Here is a 23,469-nt window from a genome sequence, read left to right as displayed (position 1 = left end):
CTTATAAAGTCTGTGCTTCGTCAACAAATGGCTACAATCAGCAGGGGATGGGGAGTAGGGGGGGGGCACTAGATTAGGGTACACACCGCAGTACTGGCTCTATTGATCAGAGGCAGCCAACTTTCATGTGCCCTACAAGGTAGTGCATCTTCTTTTCCTTCACAATCCCAGGGTGAGCAATGATTATTTCAGGGATCTGTGAGGAGACCCAAGAAAAAAAAAGGAACTTCTTGCTAATCTAATTACAAAGCAAAACTCTTTGGTATAGATATCAGTCTTATGTGAGTAAGCAATGTGACTATCTTATAAGAATATTAAGGCAGTAGCTCATTTTCAGGACATGGCCCCTAGAAAAATAAGTGAGACTGCCCCATTCGGTGGAAATATATAAAACTGTCAAGATGTCACCTTTTGGCAAGATACCTAATTTTATGTTAATGAAAGTTGCATTATTTTATTAGGCTATGGAATTGAAGTGAAATAAAATTGTATTCTAATCAAATGGTTATTAGGTGCAAGGTATTTATTTTGGGCCCTTGCAAAGCTAAAGTGACAACACTAATTCATTACCATGAAATAAAACTACCTCTTCACAGCATAGTTAACTATTGCCTGGGGTCCCCTCATCTGTTTGCTAACCACATTGTACCCACACTGTTGTTTAGGAAAGGAAATCACTCTTATGCAGCTATCTCACAACCACACAAGGTAACAGAGCTATAAATGGTTACATCTAGACTCAAGAGTTTGAATGTGAGTCAAGGGTAAGGTAGTACCTTCTTAATTTCCTGGTGTTTTAGGCCATTGTGGTATAGAAACAATAAATCCCTGTCAACATTAACTTCCATTCAACTTCGGGAATCTCATTGTTTTTTTTTTTTATAGATATGCAGATATTATTAAAGTGTGCTGAGCCAGTTGACACCTGTCCCAGGCCATGCTGGGCTGCAAAATGTGTCAATCAATGAGCAGGAAAGCAGCTTACATCTGATTTGGGTGAGAGGGTGGTACAGCAGCTCTCAGGTCTTCCTGGTCTCCATCTCCATCAGATCTGTGACTGGGGGTGAATGTTTGATTTGCTCTGCATTCCGTCCATCATCTGTGATTTTTGCATCTGTCGCCCCAAGTGGGAAGGGTATGCCCAGAGGTGGGTCCCGTACTTGCTATGCCACCAGATTCAAGCTAGCCTTGCTGATGAAGGGTGATATCCTGAAACGGGTCCCATGATGCTTGTATCTGGTACAGGGAAGACCTGGCCTGGCAGTTCGGGCTGGACTGTTCCCACGGGGAACAGGGTCAAGACTGATTTGCATATGGCTGGGTCCAAACTGGAATGGCATGGCAAGCAAAAAAACCTGGTGGATTAAACACAGATCTGTGACTGGGGGTGAATGTTTGATTTGCTCTGCATTCCATCCATCATCTGTTTTTGTAAAAGTAGGTTGTAGCAGCAGCAGGGCCTTTGAAAGAGCTAAGGAGATAAACAGGCATTGTAGCTCACAAACACTGTTTGATTTCAGCTCTGGTGATCAAAGGAAGTTAGAACTGGTGGTAAGTTCGTAGGCATTCCAAACTGTGATACTGGCTCTGTACCTTACCTGCAACGCTGTTTGACCCTGCCAATTCACTGATACAGTTTTGACATGTTTCTATACGTCAGCAGCTGTGCCAGCTAGTGAAGCTACTGAATTTTTCTACTTCCTGGCTGTGCCTCAAGTCTCCACTAGTACAAAATCCTGCATATAGCCACCACTGCCCTTTGATGTGTTTCCATCTGTGTGGGTTTGATTAAACTGGATATATGAATTAGAATCTGATACAGAACGCGTGGGCCTGTGATGGTGGGAGTGTGACCATATGATGGTGTGAGTGTAGGCTTCTTATGTTGGTTGTATGAGTGCCTGAAAGTGGGTGTAACCATTTGTTGGTGGGTGTGGCCTTCTGGTGGCTGCGGCCTTCTTGTGGCTGCATGCGTGACCATTGTAGCGTTGGTGTCTGAAGGAATCTGGAAAATGGAGTTTAGCTATATGATGGAACATATGTGGAGGTGTCTCATGATAGATGCCTCTGTACTTGATGGCATATGAGGGTGTCTGATAGCGTGGATGTGCATCCGATGTATGTGGATGCTTAGATCTGTGTGTGGATCTAATGTCTGTATGGACATCTAATGTGAGTGTGCATACAGGGAGTGCAGAATTATTAGGCAAATGAGTATTTTGACCACATCATCCTCTTTATGCATGTTGTCTTACTCCAAGCTGTATAGGCTCGAAAGCCTACTACCAATTAAGCATATTAGGTGATGTGCATCTCTGTAATGAGAAGGGGTGTGGTCTAATGACATCAACACCCTATATCAGGTGTGCATAATTATTAGGCAACTTCCTTTCCTTTGGCAAAATGGGTCAAAAGAAGGACTTGACAGGCTCAGAAAAGTCAAAAATAGTGAGATATCTTGCAGAGGGATGCAGCACTCTTAAAATTGCAAAGCTTCTGAAGCGTGATCATCGAACAATCAAGCGTTTCATTCAAAATAGTCAACAGGGTCGCAAGAAGCGTGTGGAAAAACCCAGGCGCAAAATAACTGCCCATGAACTGAGAAAAGTCAAGCGTGCAGCTGCCACGATGCCACTTGCCACCAGTTTGGCCATATTTCAGAGCTGCAACATCACTGGAGTGGCCAAAAGCACAAGGTGTGCAATACTCAGAGACATGGCCAAGGTAAGAAAGGCTGAAAGACGACCACCACTGAACAAGACACACAAGCTGAAACGTCAAGACTGGGCCAAGAAATATCTCAAGACTGATTTTTCTAAGGTTTTATGGACTGATGAAATGAGAGTGAGTCTTGATGGGCCAGATGGATGGGCCCGTGGCTGGATTGGTAAAGGGCAGAGAGCTCCAGTCCGACTCAGACGCCAGCAAGGTGGAGGTGGAGTACTGGTTTGGGCTGGTATCATCAAAGATGAGCTTGTGGGGCCTTTTCGGGTTGAGGATGGAGTCAAGCTCAACTCCCAGTCCTACTGCCAGTTCCTGGAAGACACCTTCTTCAAGCAGTGGTACAGGAAGAAGTCTGCATCCTTCAAGAAAAACATGATTTTCATGCAGGACAATGCTCCATCACACGCGTCCAAGTACTCCACAGCGTGGCTGGCAAGAAAGGGTATAAAAGAAGGAAATCTAATGACATGGCCTCCTTGTTCACCTGATCTGGACCCCATTGAGAACCTGTGGTCCATCATCAAATGTGAGATTTACAAGGAGGGAAAACAGTACACCTCTCTGAACAGTGTCTGGGAGGCTGTGGCTGCTGCTGCACGCAATGTTGATGGTGAACAGATCAAAACACTGACAGAATCCATGGATGGCAGGCTTTTGAGTGTCCTTGCAAAGAAAGGTGGCTATATTGGTCACTGATTTTTTTTTGTTTTGTTTTTGAATGTCAGAAATGTATATTTGTGAATGTTGAGATGTTATATTGGTTTCACTGGTAATAATAAATAATTGAAATGGGTATATATTTTTTTTTGTTGAGTTGCCTAATAATTATGCACAGTAATAGTCACCTGCACACACAGATATCCCCCTAACATAGCTAAAACTAAAAACAAACTAAAAACTACTTCCCAAAAAATTCAGCTTTGATATTAATGAGTTTTTTGGGTTCATTGAGAACATGGTTGTTGTTCAATAATACAATTAATCCTCAAAAATACAACTTGCCTAATAATTCTGCACTCCCTGTATGTGTGGGCATCTGATGGTGTGTCATAGTGTATCTAATGGTTTATAATTTCAGAGGCTAGCTTGTTGGTGTCTAATGGTGGTTTTGTGGTCATGCAATTGTCATTTTAAGGGCATCTGATTGTGTTTGTTCATCTGATGGTGAGTATTGTGGCCTTTCATGGAGTTTGGGGAAGTGATAAGGAGGGTAAGGGGCATATGTTGGTTTGTGTGGTGGCCAACTTAAACTATATATAATTTTGTACACGTATCTGATAGTGAGCATGTGTAGTTGATGGAGTGCATTTGGCCATCTCATTGGACATGAGCGTTTGGCAGTCTGATGGTCCACGACTAGGCATTTTAAAGGTGGGGTGTGGCTGACTGACAATGGTTTTATGACAATTTTATCGTGGGAGTGTGTGATGGTTGGGAGTCTGGTGTAATGTGTAAGCCTGTGACAGTGGTGGTGTGCATGTCTGCTGGTAAATATGTCAAAGTTGGTGGTGGGTGTTTGGCCATGAGATAGTGGTTGAATAGATGTCCAATGAAAGGTGTGTGTTTTGGGCAGGGCGCCTGCTGAAAGGTAAATTGGTTTCCGATTACCTGTAATGGTGCCAGATGCTGCATTTGTGAACAAGTATAAATTTCACACACTGCTTCCAAAAGTAAGGTATCAGCAAACTTTTTATTAATCCTTTGGATGCATAATGTCACAGATATTTCATGCCAGTAGCCCACTTCCCATCCAATTTGCCAAAAGTGAGGTACAAGTTCACATTTTTGTCCACCCTGCATAGCCCAAGGGAAAGAGTATTGTGCACCTCTGCCCGGTCACACTCCTCCGAGGCTCAGCAAAGGCTGAAGGCCATGAAGGAGTGTGGCTGCTCATACCTCCAACAGTCCCATGTTCTCAATTTTGGCACAAATTGGTAAAACTATAAGCGTGCAAATGTGGTTCACTATGCAAAAAGGTGCAGTTGTGCCTCCAAAATATATATCATAAGTATCTTATTACAACATAATAGATATTTCATTTAGAGTAGTTCTTCTCATCGACTTGTTCATCGCTCACGAGGCAAAGGTTAGTGGAATCAGCACTTCCCTCGGTTATTACCATTATCAGTGACAGACTGGCAGTTTCTTAGCTGATAATTCTTCCAGTGGGGATTGGAGAGGGATGCAGGATAGAGAGGATAATCGAGGAATAGAGAGAAAACAGCAACATTTTACCGTGGCTGCCTTTGGTGCCCAGTCTGGCCCCGGCCATCATCGATCTTGCTTATGAGCACAGAAAAATACCATCATGGTCTGCTGTTAAAAAACGTATTCTTCATAGTTTAGCATACATGGTGACTTCCAAATGCTGCAGGTCACAGAAGAGTGGAGCACTACCCAGTTATCCCATTGTTCTGTTCTCAATATGGGTGCAAACTGGTCGGTGACAAAGTTATTAAAGGTGCAAAAATAGGGTTCGCTAGAGAATATGGCGCAGTCCTGCATCCGTAATTAGATTATAAACAACCTATCAATTTATGCAAAAAAAAAAAAAAAGTTGAAAGGATAACACCATGATCCCTGTGCATAGCAGGTTGATTCTGATGCATCCAAAGAGAGCATCACATAACTGAATTTCTGAATATGTTGTGAATATTCAACACGCATAACTACATAGCAGGTCTGATTATAACAAAAAAAACATTTGTAGATCCCAAGGTTTGCTAAAAATGGCACATTTTAAAATGTAACCCACAGTGGTTTTTTCAAAAGCTGGCCACACTACGTTTTGAGCAAGATAATTTTATTCCCACGAAACAAGGTGTTTTCTCTTGCAGACATTAATTGCCTTACAGCTTGTTTCCGTGCACTTCTGTATTGACAGTTTTAATTCTTGACCCTTTTAAAAGACACTCCTCATTTACAATAGCTGCTTTGCCCATTTAATTTTCAGGGACATACCACTAAATTGTTCTCAGCTTGTATGTCGCATCTTTTTCAGTTACAGAAAACACTTTTTCTACACTAGGTTTCTAAACCACTATCCAGACTCTTTATCTCAAGGCTGGACAGTGGTAATGGTATTTTGTCAGGACGGCCCATCTTTCTATACAGACTGTTTGCCACCACAGCAAGAGACACAAATGTAAGCACATTTTATTTCAGCTACACTGGTTATACCCTATAATATTATATGTTTGCAAACTGTACTTCACTGATCAGCTAATGTAGATAACAGCTAAACTCACCCTCTTTGGATCTGGAGTCTTGACACTATCCATTTTGAGATCCTGTAATTGTATTACTCTGAACTATTTACCCAGGCTGTACACCTCAGACCTATTTAGTAGCCTTTTTCAGTTGACTCAAATGTCATATCTGAGAGACACATTTTATTGAGACGACCTTTATAAAACTATTTTGATTTTTGTGTTCGACGTAGGTAATTTTTTTTCTTTACCTGGTTGCTAGATCCCTGCTTGATAAACTGTCCTTTTGTAGGCTTACTTCCCTTTTTTAGGGTCAAGCATGCAAGCGCTCTGGCCTGCTGTAATCTCTCGGTGAGCTTTTAACCATGCCCACTCTTGCTATTTGTTCTTTGATTTGCTTGCTTTAAAAGCTTCATTTTTATTGGTGCATTTGGTGAAATGCCCCTCCTTTGTGTGCCGAGTTTCCTCCCAGGTGATTTTTGTTAGCTATCACACTACGTCACGCTTCCTTTTGTGAAAGCGTGTGATGGCCTCTCCTCTGGTTTAGGTTTGCCTTTCATCCCAGCCACGATCCTTTCTAGGTATTTAGGCAGGGAGCAAATAACTCTCGATCTCCCACTCATGGCGGCCATGGCGCTTTGAACTGACTTGCTTATGTCAACAGTTTTACTTTTCATTTTCAATTTATGTGGCAAGAAAAGTGCATTTAGGAATTTACAACGCTAATAGCTCTAACTCGAGAAAACGCGAGACCCAACGCATTGTAAATGCTGGTTGTTGAACTGTACTGGTAAGACCCTAGTTTTAGAACTGGTGAACTTATGTGCTCTACTAATTTGTCTAAAACCTGATTTTATGACTATTTACAGGTCAGAGCAAACGTTTTGTGTAACACTTCACTAGACAGTAATAAAGAGTAACAGGAGCACCCCATATGTTTCTAAACTTAGGGCCTCATTATGACCCTGGCAGACGGCGTTATTTTGGAGAAAGGCACTGCCAACAGGCTGGCGGTACCTTTCCCCAAAATATGACATTGGCCGTTTGGCTTAAGCCACTCTGTCCGCCAGGGTGGTAACAGCCGCCGGGCTGGAGACTGCTGTCTCCAGCCCGGCGGCCGTCACAATCCCACCTTCGGGATTATGACCCCACCTACTGCCATGGTTTTCATGGCAATCTTACCGCCACGAAAACCATGACGGTAGCCACCATCAGTGCCAGGGAATTCCTTCCCTGACACTGAGAGGGGTCTTCCCGCCCCTCTCCCCTACCCTCTCAAACCCTCCCCAACATGCGCAGACATCCACTCATGTGCACACACACATACCCACATCCACCCACGCATACATTCATACACACACACCGCAACACACACTAACATACATAAAAGCACACACATAATCGCATGACAACATACACGTACACTCACACCCATTCATGCACACATGCATTACACGTCTCACACCCGCATGCATGCATACAAAAACAATCACACCCACCCCTGTTGGAGAACCCAACTTACCTGCTTGCAGGGGATCCTCCAGCAGGAGAAAGGACGTGGCGCTGCTGCCAGCAGCAACGTCCACCAGCGGAACACCACCAGGCCGTATCATGTGTCATGATACGGTCGGCAGCATTCTCCTGGCGTGGCGCTGCTGCTGGCAGCAGCGCCACCTTACCGCTGTCCGCCGCCATGACTGCAGCTGGAATTCTGCCAGCCTTCAGTATCCACGACGACGGTCTTTTGGAGAGCATCGCCGTGGCAGTAGGCGGAATTTACTGCCAATGTTCTAATGAGGGCCTTAATGTTTAGAACAAAGTTCTTGACACACGAGGAAGTTATCCTTAAACTCCCAGACTATGAAGTGGCTGAAATAATCTAAATGAAGCAACACTTTTTATTATAGGGTTGCTGCATGCTGGAGAACAGGGAAATTTGTACAAAAGTAAACTAGCAACTATATCATAAAGGGAATTATATTTGGTGGTTGCCTCGAAGAATTTAATTAAATTAATAATAAGCTGTATTTGGGAGTTTTCTTAATTTTTTTCAAACATTTCAAAATAATAAGAAAAAGGTTTTTAATTGTTAAGAACTCTTAAGATGAACCTTCAGCATTTCACTATTGTACTTTTTTGTTTCTGCCCATTTAACCTCTTTCGGTTTCTCAACTACATTCTACACATTTTAGTTAAAGCAAAAGTCCACATTAGCTTCCTTTTTCCTGCCCTTAAAATACAATTGCTCCTGAGATATTTCCTCACACTAGTGTCTTTATTGCTGCAACTGCCTCCTTGCTCTTGAGGATGGCAGTTATGATTCTGGACATTTCTACTTTAGTAGTTCCAAGCCAACTGATGTTGATATGTCTATAAATCATACAATGGCCCAACTTTTCAGGTCGATCATGAGCAGGTACTGGGTGGTTTCCCACAGATTCAGACACTGATGAGAAGACTCATCAAGAACAACATTTTTTTAAACAAACAAGCAATTGCAAAACACAATGATAAATCATACTAGAGCTTTCAACATGCAGTTCTCTTTGGGCAGAGATCCCATTTATTAACATAACATACTTGTAGCTATGCAAATATGAGTTGAGACTTACGATGGCACATGAGGGTATTGGTCTGACCACTTCTGACAAGCAATTCCTTTTCGTGTCATGCTAACAGTTCCTCGATAAAGCTCACCATGTCCATGGTAACAAACTGATGAAGCAAAACATAGAACAGAATTATTGTGTGAATGTCACACAATGGTTTGTTACATAACTCCTGACACTACATTTATTTATATTTCCATCACTGACATACAAGTCACTTACCTTCGGTAACAAAATATCTGGTAGAGACATTCTAGTTACAGATTCCTTACCTTAGAATTTTCCCCCAGGTGTCAGACTGAATCCAGAGATTTTTTCTTTGAGCAATACCCTTGCACATCGGTAGGTGGTCGGTCGACTCTGCGGGCGTCATTGGCATCTTAGTCGCCATGATGACATCGGGAGTAGTACATAGACGCAGCCACAGCACAGTGACGTCAGTTTCTTTTAATGATTTTCCACGCCAAAGTGCAGAGCTGCTAAGAACACAGATTGGTGCGCCAGCGCTAAGGACCTGAAGGGTGAATCCATGTCCCTAGAAATCAGTTTGCAAGTGGGGAAGATTAGTGTGTCAGTAAGGAATCTGCAACTAGAATATGTTTCTACCAGATATTTCGTTACCGAAGGTAAGTAACTTGTACATCTGATAGACTTCTAGTTGCAGATTCCTTACCTTAGAATAGATACCCAAGCAATACCATCCTCGCAGGTGGGCTGAGAACGAAGATCATACTAGAAAGTCCTGCAGGACCGAACTACCAAAGTAGCCATACTGACGGACCGGACTGTCCAGGCAGTAATGTTCAGTAATTGTGTGCAGGGATACCCACATAGCTGCATGGCAGCTATCCAGGACAGGAACTCCGCGTGCTAACGCAGTGGAAGCAGCAGTTGCTCTGGTGGAATGAGTGCGCAAGCCCACAGGGGGTTGCTTCTTGGCCAAAGCGTAGCACATCTCGATGCAAAGAAGTACCCATAGAGAGATGGTACGTTTTTGCACCGCCTTTCCTTTCTTTGCACCCACATACCTGACAAAGAGTTAATAGTCCACCCGGAAATCTTTAGTACGGTTAAGATAGAACGCCAACGCTCTTTTTGGGTCCAGATGGTGGAGTCTCTCCTCCTCATGGGAAGGATGTGTGGCCTGTTTTTGGGTCCAGATGGTGGAGTCTCTCCTCCTCATGGGAAGAATGTGTGGGTGCATAAAAATTCGGCAAGGTGATGGACTTGCCTACATGAAAAGGCGTAACAACCTTTGGAAGGAAGGAAGCCTTAGTGCGCAACACCACTTTGTCAGGGTACACAGACAAGAATGGAGGCTTGGAAGAAAGAGCTTGAAGCTCATTCACTCTGTGAGCAGAAGTGATGGCAACAAGAAAGACAGTCTTGAAAGTGAGGAGCCGTAAAGGGCAATTGTGCATTGGCTCAAACGGAATACCCTAAGTAACTAAGGACAAGATGGCGGTCCCACTAACGCATGATAAATGGAGTGGGAGGAAATAAATGGGTGAGACCTTTAAGGAATCTATTCACAATAGGAGATTTAAAGAGTGAGGGCTGATCAGGTAGCCTAAGAAAGGCCGGGATGGCATATTCCTCTAAGAGTGCCCAAAGCAGAGCCCAGCTGGGCCAAGGAAAGAATGAACAAAAGTAGTCAACTTCCGCTGCTCAATTTCCTGCATGAAGGCAGAGATTGGATGGTTTCGGGTGGAGAATCGTCCCCTGTTGCAGCGACAGAAGTTCTGCCTGAAGAGGCAGTCTGGGTGGAGGATTAGAGGCCATGCTCAATAGCTCTGGATACCATACTCTCCGAGCCCAGTCCAGAGCCGCCAAGATGACTTGAGCCCGGTCGTTCCTGATCTTCTTGAAAACTCTGGGCAGAAGTGGTATAGACAGAAAGGAGGTCAGAGTTCCAATCGAGATGAAAAGCATCACCGAGCGAGTGCCGCCTTGGAAACCCCAACACACAAAACAGCTGACATTGCGAATTCTGTGTGGAGGTGAACAGATCTAACCAAGGCTCTCCCCACTGCTGAAAGGGACCTTTAGCCATCTCCGGATGGAGACGCCATTCGTGATCAGCTTTGCATCGACGGCGGAGTTCATCAGCTCTGGCGTTGAGAACCCACCAGATGTTGAACCACCAGGGTAATGCTCTGATGTTCCAGCCATGTCCAGAGGCTCAAGGACAAAGGGTCCAGGACCCTAACCCGCCCTGTTTGTAGCAGTACCACATAGTGGTAGTATTGTCCGTGAACACCTGCACTACTTTCCCTTTGAGTGAGGGAAGAAATGCTTTCAACGCAAGCCTGATCGCCCAGAGCTCCAGAAGATTGATATGGAGCCTAGACTTTGCCGGACTCCAGTAGCCTCTGATCTCCACCTCTCCCATGTGGCCGTCCCAACCCAGAAGCAATGCATCTGCCCCTATTGATAGATCTGGCTGAGGAAGGGAGTGGGATCTGCCGTGGACCCAATGTGGATTTCAAAGCCACCACAGCAGGTCTTTCGGAGTCCCCTCCGAGATCTGGACCATGTCAGAGAGATTCCGCTGATGCTGCACCCACTGGAACTTCAAGTCCCACTGCAGAGTCTGCATATGCCATCTGCCATGTGTCACTCGCAGGATGCAGGAGACCATGAGGCCCAGCAGCCTCAGAGTCAGTCTCACCGAAACCTGAGACTGAGGCTGAAAGATCAGATTCATAGCCTTAATATCTCGGTCTCACTTTTTGGAAGGATGAACCTGAAATTGCACTGTGTCCAGATCAGATCCGATGAAAGGGAGCGTCTGGGAGGGAGTCAGGTGTGACTTCTGCACACTGCTAGTGAACCCCAGCGTGTGCAGGAGGCTCGCTGTAGTCTGAAGGTGGGAGATTACTTTTTAGGGCGAGTCTGCCTTCAACAGCCAGTCATCAAGGTAGGGGAAGACTGAGACCCCTAACCTGCGCAAATGAGCTGCAACCACCTCCATAATTTTTGTGAACACCAAGGGGCGCTGGTAAGGCCGAAGGGGAGCACGGTAAACGGATAGTGCTCGTGACCTACCACGAACCGCAGGTAACGTCTGGGCAGGCAGGATAGGAATGTGGAAATAAGCGTCCCGCAAGTCCAACGCTGCCATCCAGTCTTCTAGGTCTAAGGCAGATGGGACCTGAGCCAGGGTTAGCATTTTTAATTTCTCCTTCTTGAGGAATTAGTTGAGGTCCTGAAGGTCCATGGCTGATAGGGAAGATTCAAAGGGGAGGGAATAGCCCTTTCAAACTATCTGCAAAACCTACCTGTCTGTAGTGATGAATTCCCAGTGGGGCAGGTGATGACAAATCCTGCCGCCAACTGGATCGGAGTGAGGGGACGGACTAGGATGGTTTGGAGGCTGCAGAGGGGGCAGGGGTGGACTGGGCAGACCTCTGGTTCCCTGTCCCACGCGGGATTCCACATCCCCAGCCACGCAGCAGCTGAACAGCATGGGTGGCATGGTGGCTGGGTGGGGGATGCAATAGGGAGCCCCTTCCATAGCCACAAAAGGGGTGAAAGGCAGACTGTTGGGGGTGAGGGGCAGCGGAAATGCCAAGGGACCGAGCCATAGCCCGGGAGTCCTTGAATCTCTCCAAGGACGAGTCCGCCTTGTCTCCAAAGAGGCGGGAGTCATCAAAGGGCATGTCCTTGAGAGACTGTTGGATATCCCCCGAACAACCAGAAGTACGCAACCAGGCGTGGCATCTCAAGGCCACCATCGTAGCAACCGATCTGGCAAGAAAGTAGGTCATGTCCAGCACACATTGGATCGTGAACTTCTCTGCATCTCTCCCATCGTTGACAGCTCAGGGGAAGATAGCACGGGCGTCCTCCGGTATCTGCAGCAGAACTTGTGTGACCGTATCCCACAGAGAGTGAGTATAGTGGCCCAAAAGGCACGCGGTTTTCACAGACCGCAGCGGGAGACTGGAGGAAGAAAACATCTTCACAAATTGTTCCAGCCTTTTGATTCCCTATCCGGGGGTGCGGAAGGGAATGCGCCTATGGAAGAGGAAGCCTGGATGACAAGACTCAGGCTTGGGGTGTTGGGACAGGAATTTAGGGTCATTCGGGGCAGGCCGATGGCGGCATGCGATAGTCCTGTTCACAGGAGCCCCTGTGTTGAGTTGGACCAAGTACCCAAAAGGACATCAGTGAGGGCTTCATTGAATGGCAAAAGGGGCTCAGATGTGGAAGCCCCTCCATCAGGAGATTGGACCTGACCTGTACAATAGGAAGCTCAAGGCCAAGTGCCTCAGCAACCCTACTTACAACCATAGCAAAAGTAGCTCCCTCTGCCGTAGCCATGGTAGGAGGAGACAGCATGCCAGCATCTGGAGAAGTGTCCAGTCCACTGGCCTCTCCCAATTCCTGTGCCCAGTCCAATGATGGGTTGTAAGGAAATGCCTCTTTGGCATGGTTACCCCCTGACTTTTTGCCTTTGCTGATGCTAAGTTATGATTTGAAAGTGTGCTGAGGCCTGCTAACCAGGCCCCAGCACCAGTGTTCTTTCCCTAACCTGTATTTTTGTTTCCACAATTGGCACACCCTGGCATCCAGGTAAGTCCCTTGTAACTGGTACCCCTGGTACCAAGGTCCCTGATGCCAGGGAAGGTCTCTAAGGGCTGCAGCATGTCTTATGCCACCCTGGGGACCCCTCACTCAGCACAGACACACTGCTTGCCAGCTTGTGTGTGCTAGTGGGGATAAAAAGACTAAGTCGACATGGCACTCCCCTCAGGGTGCCATGCCAACCTCACACTGCCTATAGGTATAGGTAATTCACCCCTCTAGCAGGCCTTACAGCCCTAAGGCAGGGTGCACTATACCATAAATGAGGGCATAAGTGCATGAGCACTATGCCCCTACAGTGTCTAAGCAAAACCTTAGACATTGTAAGTGCAGGGTAGCCATAAGAGTATATGGTCTGGGAGTCTGTCATGCACGAACTCCACAGCACCATAATGGCTACACTGAAAACTGTGAAGTTTGGTATCAAACTTCTCAGCACAATAAATGCACACTGATGCCAGTGTACATTTTATTGTAACATATACCCCAGAGGGCACCTTAGAGGTGCCCCCTGAAACCTTAACTGACTACCCGTGTAGGCTGACTGGTTTTAGCAGCCTGCCACACTCCAGACATGTTGCTGGCCACATGGGGAGAGTGCCTTTTGTCACTCTGTGGCTAGTAACAAAGCCTGTACTGGGTGGAGGTGCTTCACACGTCCCCCTGCAGGAACTGTAACACCTGGCGGTGAGCCTCAAAGGCTCACCCCCTTTGTTACAGCACCCCAGGGCACTCCAGCTAGTGGAGTTGCCCGCCCCCTCCGGCCACGGCCCCACTTTTGGCGGCAAGGCCGGAGGAGATAATGAGAAAAACAAGGAGGAGTCACTGGCCAGTCAGGACAGCCCCTAAGGTGCCCTGAGCTGAGGTGACTCTAACTTTTAGAAATCCTCCATCTTGCAGATGGAGGATTCCCCCAATAGGATTAGGGATGTGCCCCCCTTCCCTGAGGGAGGAGGCACAAAGAGGGTGTAGCCACCCTCAGGGCGAGTAGCCATTGGCTACTAACCCCCCAGACCTAAACACACCCCTAAATTCAGTATTTAGACGCTCCCCAGAACCTAGGAACTCAGATTCCTGCAACTTAAGAAGAAGAGGACTGCTGAACTGAAAACCTGCAGAGAAGACGGAGACACCAACTGCTTTGGCCCCAGCCCTACCGGCCTGTCTCCCCCACTTCTAAAGACACTGCTCCAGCGACACGTTCCCAGGGTCCAGCAACCTCTGAAGCCTCAGAGGACTACCCTGCATCTAGAAGGACCAAGAACTCCCGAGGACAGCGGCTCTGTTCCACAAAGAATGCAACTTTGCAACAAAGAAGCAACTTTGAAACAACACACGTTTCCCGCCGGAAGCATGAGACTTTGCCCTCTGCACCCAACGCCCCCGGCTCGACTTGTGGAGAACAAACACCACAGGGAGGACTCCCGGCGACTACGAGACCGTGAGTAGCCAGAGTTGACCCCCCTGATCCCCCACAGCGACGCCTGCAGAGGGAATCCTGAGGCTCCCCCTGACCGCGACTGCCTGCTTCAAAGACCCGACGCCTGGTAAAGACACTGCACCCGCAGCCCCCAGGACCTGAAGGATCCGACCTCCAGTGCAGGAGCGATCCCCAGGTGGCCCTCTCCCTTGCCCAGGTGGTGGCTATCCGGAGGAGCCCCCCCCCCCTTGCCTGCCTGTTTCGCTGAAGAGACCCCTTGGTCTCCCATTGAATCCTATTGAGAACCCGACGCTTGTTTGCACACTGCACCCGGCCGCCCCAGTGCTGCTGAGGGTGTACTTTCTGTGCTGACTTGTGTCCCCCCCCGGAGCCCTACTAAAACCCCCTGGTCTGCCATCTGAGGACGCGGGTACTTACCTGCTGGCAGACTGGAACCGGGGCACCCCCTTCTCCATTGAAGCCTATGCGTTTTAGGCACCACTTTGACCTTTGCACCTGACCGGCCCTGAGCTGCTGGTGTGGTAACTTTGGGGTTGCTCTGAACCCCCAATGGTGGGCTACCTTGGACCCAAACTTGAACCCCATAGGTGGTTTACTTACCTGCAAAAACTAACAAACAATTACCTCCCCCAGGAACTGTTGAAAAAGTGTCTAGTTTTAAAATAGCTATACGTCATTTATGTGAAAACTGTATATGCTATTTTGCTAATTCAAAGTTCCTAAAGTACCTACCTGAAATACCTTTCATTTGAAGTATTACTTGTAAATCTTGAACCTGTGGTTCTTAAAATAAACTAAGAAAATATATTTTTCTATACAAAAACCTATTGGCCTGGAATTGTCTCTGAGTGTGTGTTCCTCATTTATTGCCTGTGTGTGTACAACAAATGCTTAACACTACTCCTCTGATAAGCCTACTGCTCGACCACACTACCACAAAATAGAGCATTAGAATTATCTCTTTTTGCCACTATCTTACCTCTAAGGGGAATCCTTGGACTCTGTGCATGCTATTTCTTACTTTGAAATAGTACATACAGAGCCAACTTCCTACATGTGTCATCCTGGTATTCATAATGGTCCAGGGACCCCTCCAATACTTCCCTGAATTCGTACCCAAAAGGAAAAGGGTTGAATTCCGACCTGGGGTGAGTAGGCCCCATCGAAGAGAGAGGTGTCGTCGACCGATACCATTCCGACTCCGAGTTGTCGGGGATAAGGATCGGGTCAATGGTAGGCACCACAGATGTCAGGAGTTCGACAATTGAACCAGCGCAGGGGAATGTCAGTGGTACGACCGGCACCGGTGCGGATCCGCGAGCGGATCCGGAGGGGACTTTGGTTGTCGTGCCGAAGCCGCCGGCCCAGAACCCGAAGGCCCCTCGTCTGAACCCCTTGGGCCCAAAGGCACCGTATCGGGGCCAGTCCACCCATAAATGAGGCGCATAGCCTCATAAAACTCCTTTAATTGGGCAGGGGTTGCTCCGTCTCCCGAAAAATTTGGGGAAGCGCCGAGCGGACCCAGAAGCAGGCTCCGGAGTCGGAGGCCTCGAGCGTCGACGCTCCTCCCATGTAGCATCAGCTGAGCGACAGGGTGAAGTCGAAAGGCAACCTGACTGCTTTGATGACTTCTTACCTGTGCCTGAAGATTTGGAGGAAGAAGAATGGTGGTGGCTCTGCGAAAGGCCTCGAGACCTTCCTCTCAAGCGAGACTGGAACCTAAGTGGAGTTGAGCTCCGGGCTGCCATGAGCTTGAGGGACTGTTCCCTCAAGGCCTTCGGTGCATGGGCCGGCACTCGGAGCACTCCAAGCACAACAAACAGACTGATGCAGATCCGTCACAGACATCATGTGGTGATGGTCCTTGCAAGGCTTGAAACCGGTCTTGGAGGACATCTTGGCGCACCAAAAAATCACCCAAAAACACAACAAAATGGTTGAACTCTGTCAAAAAGAGACCAGGGTAGCTCCCTCTGGATCAGCGTGTGGCGCAGAAAGATAAGAACTGATGTCAGTGCGCTGAGGCGGCATCTATGTACTACTCCCAACGTCATCAGGGCGACTACAACGCCTACGTCGACTGACGCCACGTACCGACAAGCAAGGGTACTGCTCGAAGAAAAAATCTCCAGATCCAGTCTGACGCCTGGGGGAAGATTCTAAGGTAAGGAATCAGCAACTAGAAGTCTCTATCAGATACAACATCTAATTGCCTAAAACAATGCCAGTTTATATATCCCAGGACACGCTATTTGTTTTGTTGCACACGCCTAGTCTAAACGTTAATGTCAAAATCCTCATATAATTGCTTCTCTTTAAGAAAAATGTCTTATTCAAAGCAGGTTATCAGCAGAATAAATCATGTTCTTGATCCTTTCTGCTTTGTGATAAACAACCTTTCATAAATTTGAAGTTGGTGGATGCCTTTGACCTCGGGGGGGGACCCTTGTAGGGAGTTTTCCTTATTGGAGAGTACACAAGTGCATCTGGACATTAGGGGTCATGTTTGTGTATGCACATGTAGTGTTGTGCTCCTGAAATCACCCTGGCTGGAGGGAGTCACAGCTTGTGTGCCCAGAAAAGGAGAAGGATCTTGTTACCTCACTGAGAGATGAGGAGTGTCTCTTTAATATGCATAAAAAAGCCAGGTGAGAAGCAGGGTCCACGTTAGTCTAACTAGTTATATAACTCCTGAACAGTGGCTTTGGTGAGTTTGATGTGCTAGTTTACAAAGACAAGGTGGGCCTTTCTGGGAGATGGGTCTGAACAATATGGGGCCTGAGGGCTGAAAGACCACCCTATATGGGTAGTCTCTTTTAGGTGTCTTGGGTCTAAGACCCTTTCTGCAACTCCAGAGATGGTAGGAGAGGAAGCAGTGCTTTATGAGACACAGATTCACTGTATACCTGTAAGTAGGTGAAAAATTACAACTAGAGACAAAAAACAAAGGTGGGTGAAATAGGGTATAGGTGGGCCCCTGTTATAGCTTCTGGAGGTGTGATATGCTCTGGTCTCATACACAGTTAGGTACAGTCCTGAGTTTTCCCCACAAAGATAGTATGTCATGCTATATTGCATATGTTTTACACACACTATGAAAGGCTCACATGTCCAGGTCATGAGGCAGAACAGAATCTTGTGAAATAAACTGTATGCTTTACTAAAAAGGATAACCCTCCGAGGCTTTCATATTAGTCCTGCCTATTTTTATGTTCTAATTCCAACTTGTAGGGCCCATATGCAGGCTCATCGCACAGTCACCAAACAGGCTCAATCAAAGGAAAGGTGAGCAAATACTCTGTACTCCAGAGAAGGGGAAGGTTTAGTCCAAAATGAGGTGGTTGGATCTTGGTATTAAGAATTTCCCCTTGGAAAAACCAAGTATCAAGAGCCAGGAATATGGATAATGTTACTTACCAGTAGACATCTGTTCGTGGCATGTAGCGTTGTAGATTCACATGCTGTCATTAAGCTCACCATCTAGTGTTGGGTTTGGAGTAGTACAACTTATTTTTGTTTGAAGAAAGTTTGCTTCACAGGATCGAGTGACTCCTCTCGGTAATACTGCACATGGTCATAGAGTCCTTTGATGGATTGTTTGCCCGCAGGCGGGAGTGTGAAATAGTGAAAAATATATAGCAGGATAGAAAAGATGTCCATGCAATATATGTACATTTGATATACATAAGACTAAATTGATACCTGTACACACCTCTGGGGGAGGGCGCATGTGGACCTACAGCACTACATGCCACAGACAGATGTCTACGGGTAAGTAACATTTTCCGTTCGATGGCATGTGTAGCTGTAGATACACATGCTGTGCATAGACTGTAAAGCAGTCCCTCCATAAAGCGGTGACTAGTGTGTGGGGGTTGCAGTTGTTTGAAAAAGTGTTCTAAGTACAGCTTGTCCAACATTTGCCTGTTGTCTGGCAAACACATCTACACAATAAGTTAGAGTAAACATGTGTAGTGTAGACTATGTTGCTGCTTTACAAATGTCTGCTATGGGTTTGTTACCCAGAAATGCTATAGATACACCTGTATTCCTAGTAGAATGTGCTCTAGGTGGTACAGGTAATTGTCGCTTAGCTTTAGTATAGCAAGTCTGAATGCATTGGACTATCCATCTTGCTATAATTTTAGATGTAGGATCTCCTTTGTGTGGTAATGAGAAAGCCACAAAACGTTGTTTTGTTTTCCTAAAAAGTTTTGTTCTGTCTATATAGTACATTAGAGCTCTTTTAAAATCTAGAATAGGTAGAGCTCTTTCTGCTACTGATTCTGGTACTGGAAAGAAAACTGGCAATTCTATTGTTTGATTATTATGAAATTATTTTTGGAAGAAATTTTGGTTTTGTTCTTAATATAATTTTTTCTTTATGAACTTGAAAGAAAGGTTCTTCTAAAGTTAATGCCTGAATTCCACTGACACGCTTATGGGAGGAGATAGCAGTTAGAAAGGTTACTTTCCATGAAAGGATTTGTAGCGGGCAAGAGTGAAGTGGCTCAAATGGTGGAGCCAAGAACCTTGTGAGCGCATGGTAAGAGTCTAAGATGGAGCTGCAGGAATCCTTGGTGGAATTATTCTTTTTAATCCTTCCATAAATGCTTTGATAACTGGAATTCTAAACAAAGAAATATGTTGTCTATTTTCAAGATATGCAGCTATGGTGGCTAAATATAAACTAATAGATCTGCAGGCTAAATTTGCCTTTTGTAAGTATAATAAGTATTGTACAATGTCCTGTACTGTAGGTTTAGGAGGGTCAATGTTTTTTGTTTGAGAGTAACAAACAAAACGTTTCCATTTTGCTGCATAGCACTGTCTAGTGGTAGGTTTGTGTGCTTGTTTAAGGATATCCATACAATCCTGTGGTAAATGTAACTATCCAAATTCTCTGACTTCAGGAGCCATATCGCTAGGTTGTGTGGTTTAGGATTTGGATGTCTTATCTGTCTCTGTTTTTGTGTCAGAAGATCTGGCCTGTTGGGAAGTTTTCGATGAGGAACAACAGAGTTCTAAAAGTGTTGTGTTCCATGATTGAAGTGCCTATGCAGGGGCCACTAAGATCATGCTGAGGGAAGATTGTTTTATCTTCCGTACCAGGAATGGTAAGAGTGGGAGAGGGGGAAAGCATAAGCAAATATCCCATACCAACTGATCTATAGAGCATTGCCCTTGGACCAAGAGTGTGGGTACCTGGAGGTGCAGTTTTGGCATTCTTTGTTTTGATATGTTGCAAACAGATCTATTTGAGGTGTTCCCCATTTTTTTAAGTACTGTTGAAGGACTTGTGGGTGGAGTTCCCACTCGTGTGTTTGTTGATGTATCCTGCTTAGTAGGTCTGCTAAGTGGTTGTCTGACCCGGGGAGATATTGTGCCACTATGTGAATATGGTGACGAATCCCCATTTCCATATTGTTTGTGCTAGGTGGGACAGTTGTTGAGATTGTGTCCCCCCTGTTTTTGAAGATAATACATACCAGTCATGTTGTCTGTATGTATCAACACTGTCTTGTGGCGTAATTGTGAAAGGAATGCTTTCATTTCTAAGAATATTGCTTGTAGTTCCAGGTAATTGATATGAAGATACCAATGAGTATTGTTCCATATCCCCTGAATCGTTAGGTTAAGGAGATGAGCTCCCCAACCGTTCTTTGAGGCATCAGTTGTGAGGGTGATCTGCGGCACAGGGTCTACAAAGGGCTGCCCTTTCACAAGGTTTTTAATATTCCACCAATGTAGAGAGAGATAGGTTTGGCAGTCCAACAACACTAGATCTTCCATTTGACCCTGTGCCTGGGGCCATTGACAAGAGACATTGTTGAAGAGGACGCATATGAAGTCTGGCATGAGGCACTATGGCATTACAAGATGGCATCATTTCTTACAGTTTCATAACAGTTCTTACTGTGTATGTTTGGTTCTGTTTGAATGTAGCAATTAATGTTTGAAAAGCTTGGACACTGTTTTGGTTGGGCTATTCCTAATTGTGTATTGAGAATAGCTCCTAGATATGGTTGTGTTTGGAGAGGTTGCAGATGAGATTTGACAGAGTTTATGGTGAACTCTAGAGAATGTAGGAGACAAATTGTAGTTTGATTATCATTTTTAAACTGTGGGAATTAATCGGCTTTGATGACCCAATCGTCCAACTAAGGGATAACATGAATTTGTTTTCTTCTGAAATGTGCTGCAACCACTACATTGCATTTTGTGAATACTCTGGGATTAGTTGTGACTCTGAATGGTAATACTTTGAATTGGTCATTTTTCCTGCTGCTGCAAATCTTAGGCATTTGCAGTGTGCAGGATGAATGGGATTGTGAAAATAAGTGTCCTTTAGATCTAAAGCTGTCATGAAGTCTCCTAGTTGCAACAGATGAATAACATCCTGAAGAGAGACCATATGAAAATGTTCTGATAGGATGTAGTGGTTATAGGGTCTGAGATCTAATATTGGTCTGAGAGACCAATCTTTTTTGGGAATTAGAAAGTACAGGGAGTAAACGCCTGTTCCGTGGTATTGCAATGGTACTGCTTCTATAGCTCCTTTTAGAAGAAGAGATTGCACTCCCTCTTTGAGAAGAGTTCAATGATCTTGTGAGAGGGGGTATATTTGGTGGAGTGGAAATGAGCTACAGATAATTTGGATAACCATTTTGGATAATTTGAAGTACCCATTGCTTTGTAGTAATTTGAGTCCATTGGGGTAAAAAAAAAGTTGTAACCTTCCCCCTACAGGAGAGGTGTGTCTTTGTGGTAATTCATTGTTTAGTGACGGATGATGATCCTCTAGATGTAGATGGTTTTACTCTTCCTTTATTATGGTTTCCTCTATATGATCCTCTAAAGTAACCTCTGGTGTATTGAAAGGTGGGTTTAGTATGTTTTGTGGAATGTTCCTGAAATGATGACCTAAACCCTCTATTAAACCCTGAACAACAAAAAGTACCCCTATGTGTGCTGGCGTGTAATGCTCCAATAGCTTTGGCAGTTGTTGTGGTAATACTGTGTGCTGCTGTATCAGCAGCATCAAGTGCACATCGACTAGAGTTATTGGAAATTGTTTGACCATCATTTACAATTTCTACCTGTAGGAAACAGGCACTTGTTGCAGTTACCCCTGCCACTTTTTGCCTGATATTGATGCTGACTTGACAGTGTGTGCTGGGATCCTGCTAACCAGGCCCCAGCACCAGTGTTCTTTCCATACAAATGTACCATTGTTTCCACAATTGGCACACGTCTGGCACACAGATAAGTCCCTTGTAAAAGTTACCAGTGGTACCAAGGGCCCTGTGACCAGGTAGGGTTCCCAAGGGGCTGCTGCTTGTGTTATGCCACCGTAAGGGACCCCTCACCAAACACATGCACACTGCCATTGCAGATTGTGTGTGGGGAGAAAATGCAAAGTCGACATGGCATCCACCCCCCCCCCCCAGGGTACCTTGCCCACAAAACACCACCTGTGGCATAGGTAAGTCACCCCTCTAGCAAGCCTTACAGCCCTAATGCAGGGTGCACTATACCTCAGGTGAGGGCATCGCTGCATGAGCAATATGCCTCTACAGTGTCAAAGTCCATTCTTAGACATTGTAAGTACAGTGTGGCCATATTAAGTATATGGTCTGCGAGTTTGACATTTCGAACTCCACAGCTCCATAATGGCTTCACTGAATACTGGAAAGTTTGGTATCAAATTTCTCAGCACAATAAACCCCCACTGATGCCAGTGTGGGATTTATTTTAAAACAAAAGCACACAAAGGGCATCTTAGAGATGCCCCCTGTATTTTACCCAATCCTCTAGTGTAGGACTGACTGCTCTGTGCCAGCCTGCCACTAGCAGACAAGGTTCTGACCCCATAGGTTGAGGGCCTTTGTCTTCTCAGAGGCCAGAAACAAAGCCTGCACTGGGTGGAGGTGCTTCACATCCTCCCCTCCCCTCCCCCACTGCAGGAACTGTAACACCTGGTGGTGAGCTTCAAATGCTCAGGCTTCATGTTACAGTGCCCCAGGGCACTCCAGCTAGTGGAGATGTCAGTCCCCGACCAAGCAGACACTGTTGGTCCACCTCAACTCTGGCTAGGCAGCACTGGTGCAATGCTCCTTTCAGGTGTTGGGTTTTCAGTGTTCAGAAGTCCTTGCAGTTCTTTTGGGAGTGCCTGCAAAATGCAGAGAAGCAGCTCTGCTTCTCAACAAAAGTTCCTGGGTCTTTGTTGAAGGCAGGCAGTCCTTCCCAGCTTTTGGAGGCATAACTGCTGCAGGACAAGACAACTTTGGTGCAGATTGGTGGGAACAGAAGACAGGTCAGCAGGGCAGGGGCTAAGTGAAGTTCTTCTTCCTCTGGCTTTGCTTTCACTGCTCTGGTATCCTTTGTAGGCCAGAACGAATTTGCTGTTCTGGTGCTAGTGGCTCTCCTACATACTAAACTTTAGGAGCGTCAGGGGAGTATAGGGTAGTAGCCAATTGAATACTTTGGCCCTGTAGTTACTAGACCCCCTATAGGACCACTTCCTGTGGGAGGTGGGCAGAACCCTGTCCCAGAATTCCTAAGTCTGCCAACACCAAGATGGCAGATTTTGAAATGTGTCCACATGAGGCAGCGCACCTTACGGGTTGGACTGACCTGAGGGGTGGCCACACCTGTCTGAACACTTCAATTCCTGCTTGTCCAGGTGCTAAATGGGACCAGAGGCACGGGGTGTGGGAGGTGGGGTGAAGACATCTCTCCTTTGAGAAAGGCCAGATCTGCATACCAAGCGCAGTGGGCTACTTTGAAGCCCCCTGCCTTGGAAAGGAGAATTACTGGTCATCCTGTTGGGTGGGGTGCGTAAACACTTCTCCCAGAGCAGGCTTTGTTTCTGACCACCCGAGAGCGATGGCTC

At 46.0% G+C, this 23,469-nt stretch overlaps 1 protein-coding gene across 4 annotated transcripts in view; it reads right to left on the bottom strand.

The window, feature by feature from the left end:
- The window catches only part of MST1 (macrophage stimulating 1), a 355,392-nt gene that overhangs the window by 151,978 nt on the left and 179,945 nt on the right, over window positions 1–23,469 (bottom strand). For all 4 annotated transcript variants that reach the window (XM_069206862.1, XM_069206864.1, XM_069206865.1 and 1 more), the window contains one exon: window positions 8,546–8,648. In XM_069206862.1, the coding sequence (XP_069062963.1) occupies window positions 8,546–8,648 (103 nt within the window). The remainder of the gene's footprint in view (window positions 1–8,545; window positions 8,649–23,469) is intronic.

The sequence above is a fragment of the Pleurodeles waltl genome, chromosome 9, assembly GCF_031143425.1.
Source record: "Pleurodeles waltl isolate 20211129_DDA chromosome 9, aPleWal1.hap1.20221129, whole genome shotgun sequence".
NCBI lineage: Eukaryota > Metazoa > Chordata > Amphibia > Caudata > Salamandridae > Pleurodeles > Pleurodeles waltl.
The sequence above is the reverse complement of the archived record's forward strand: the minus strand, read 5'-3'. Positions and strand labels throughout refer to the sequence as shown.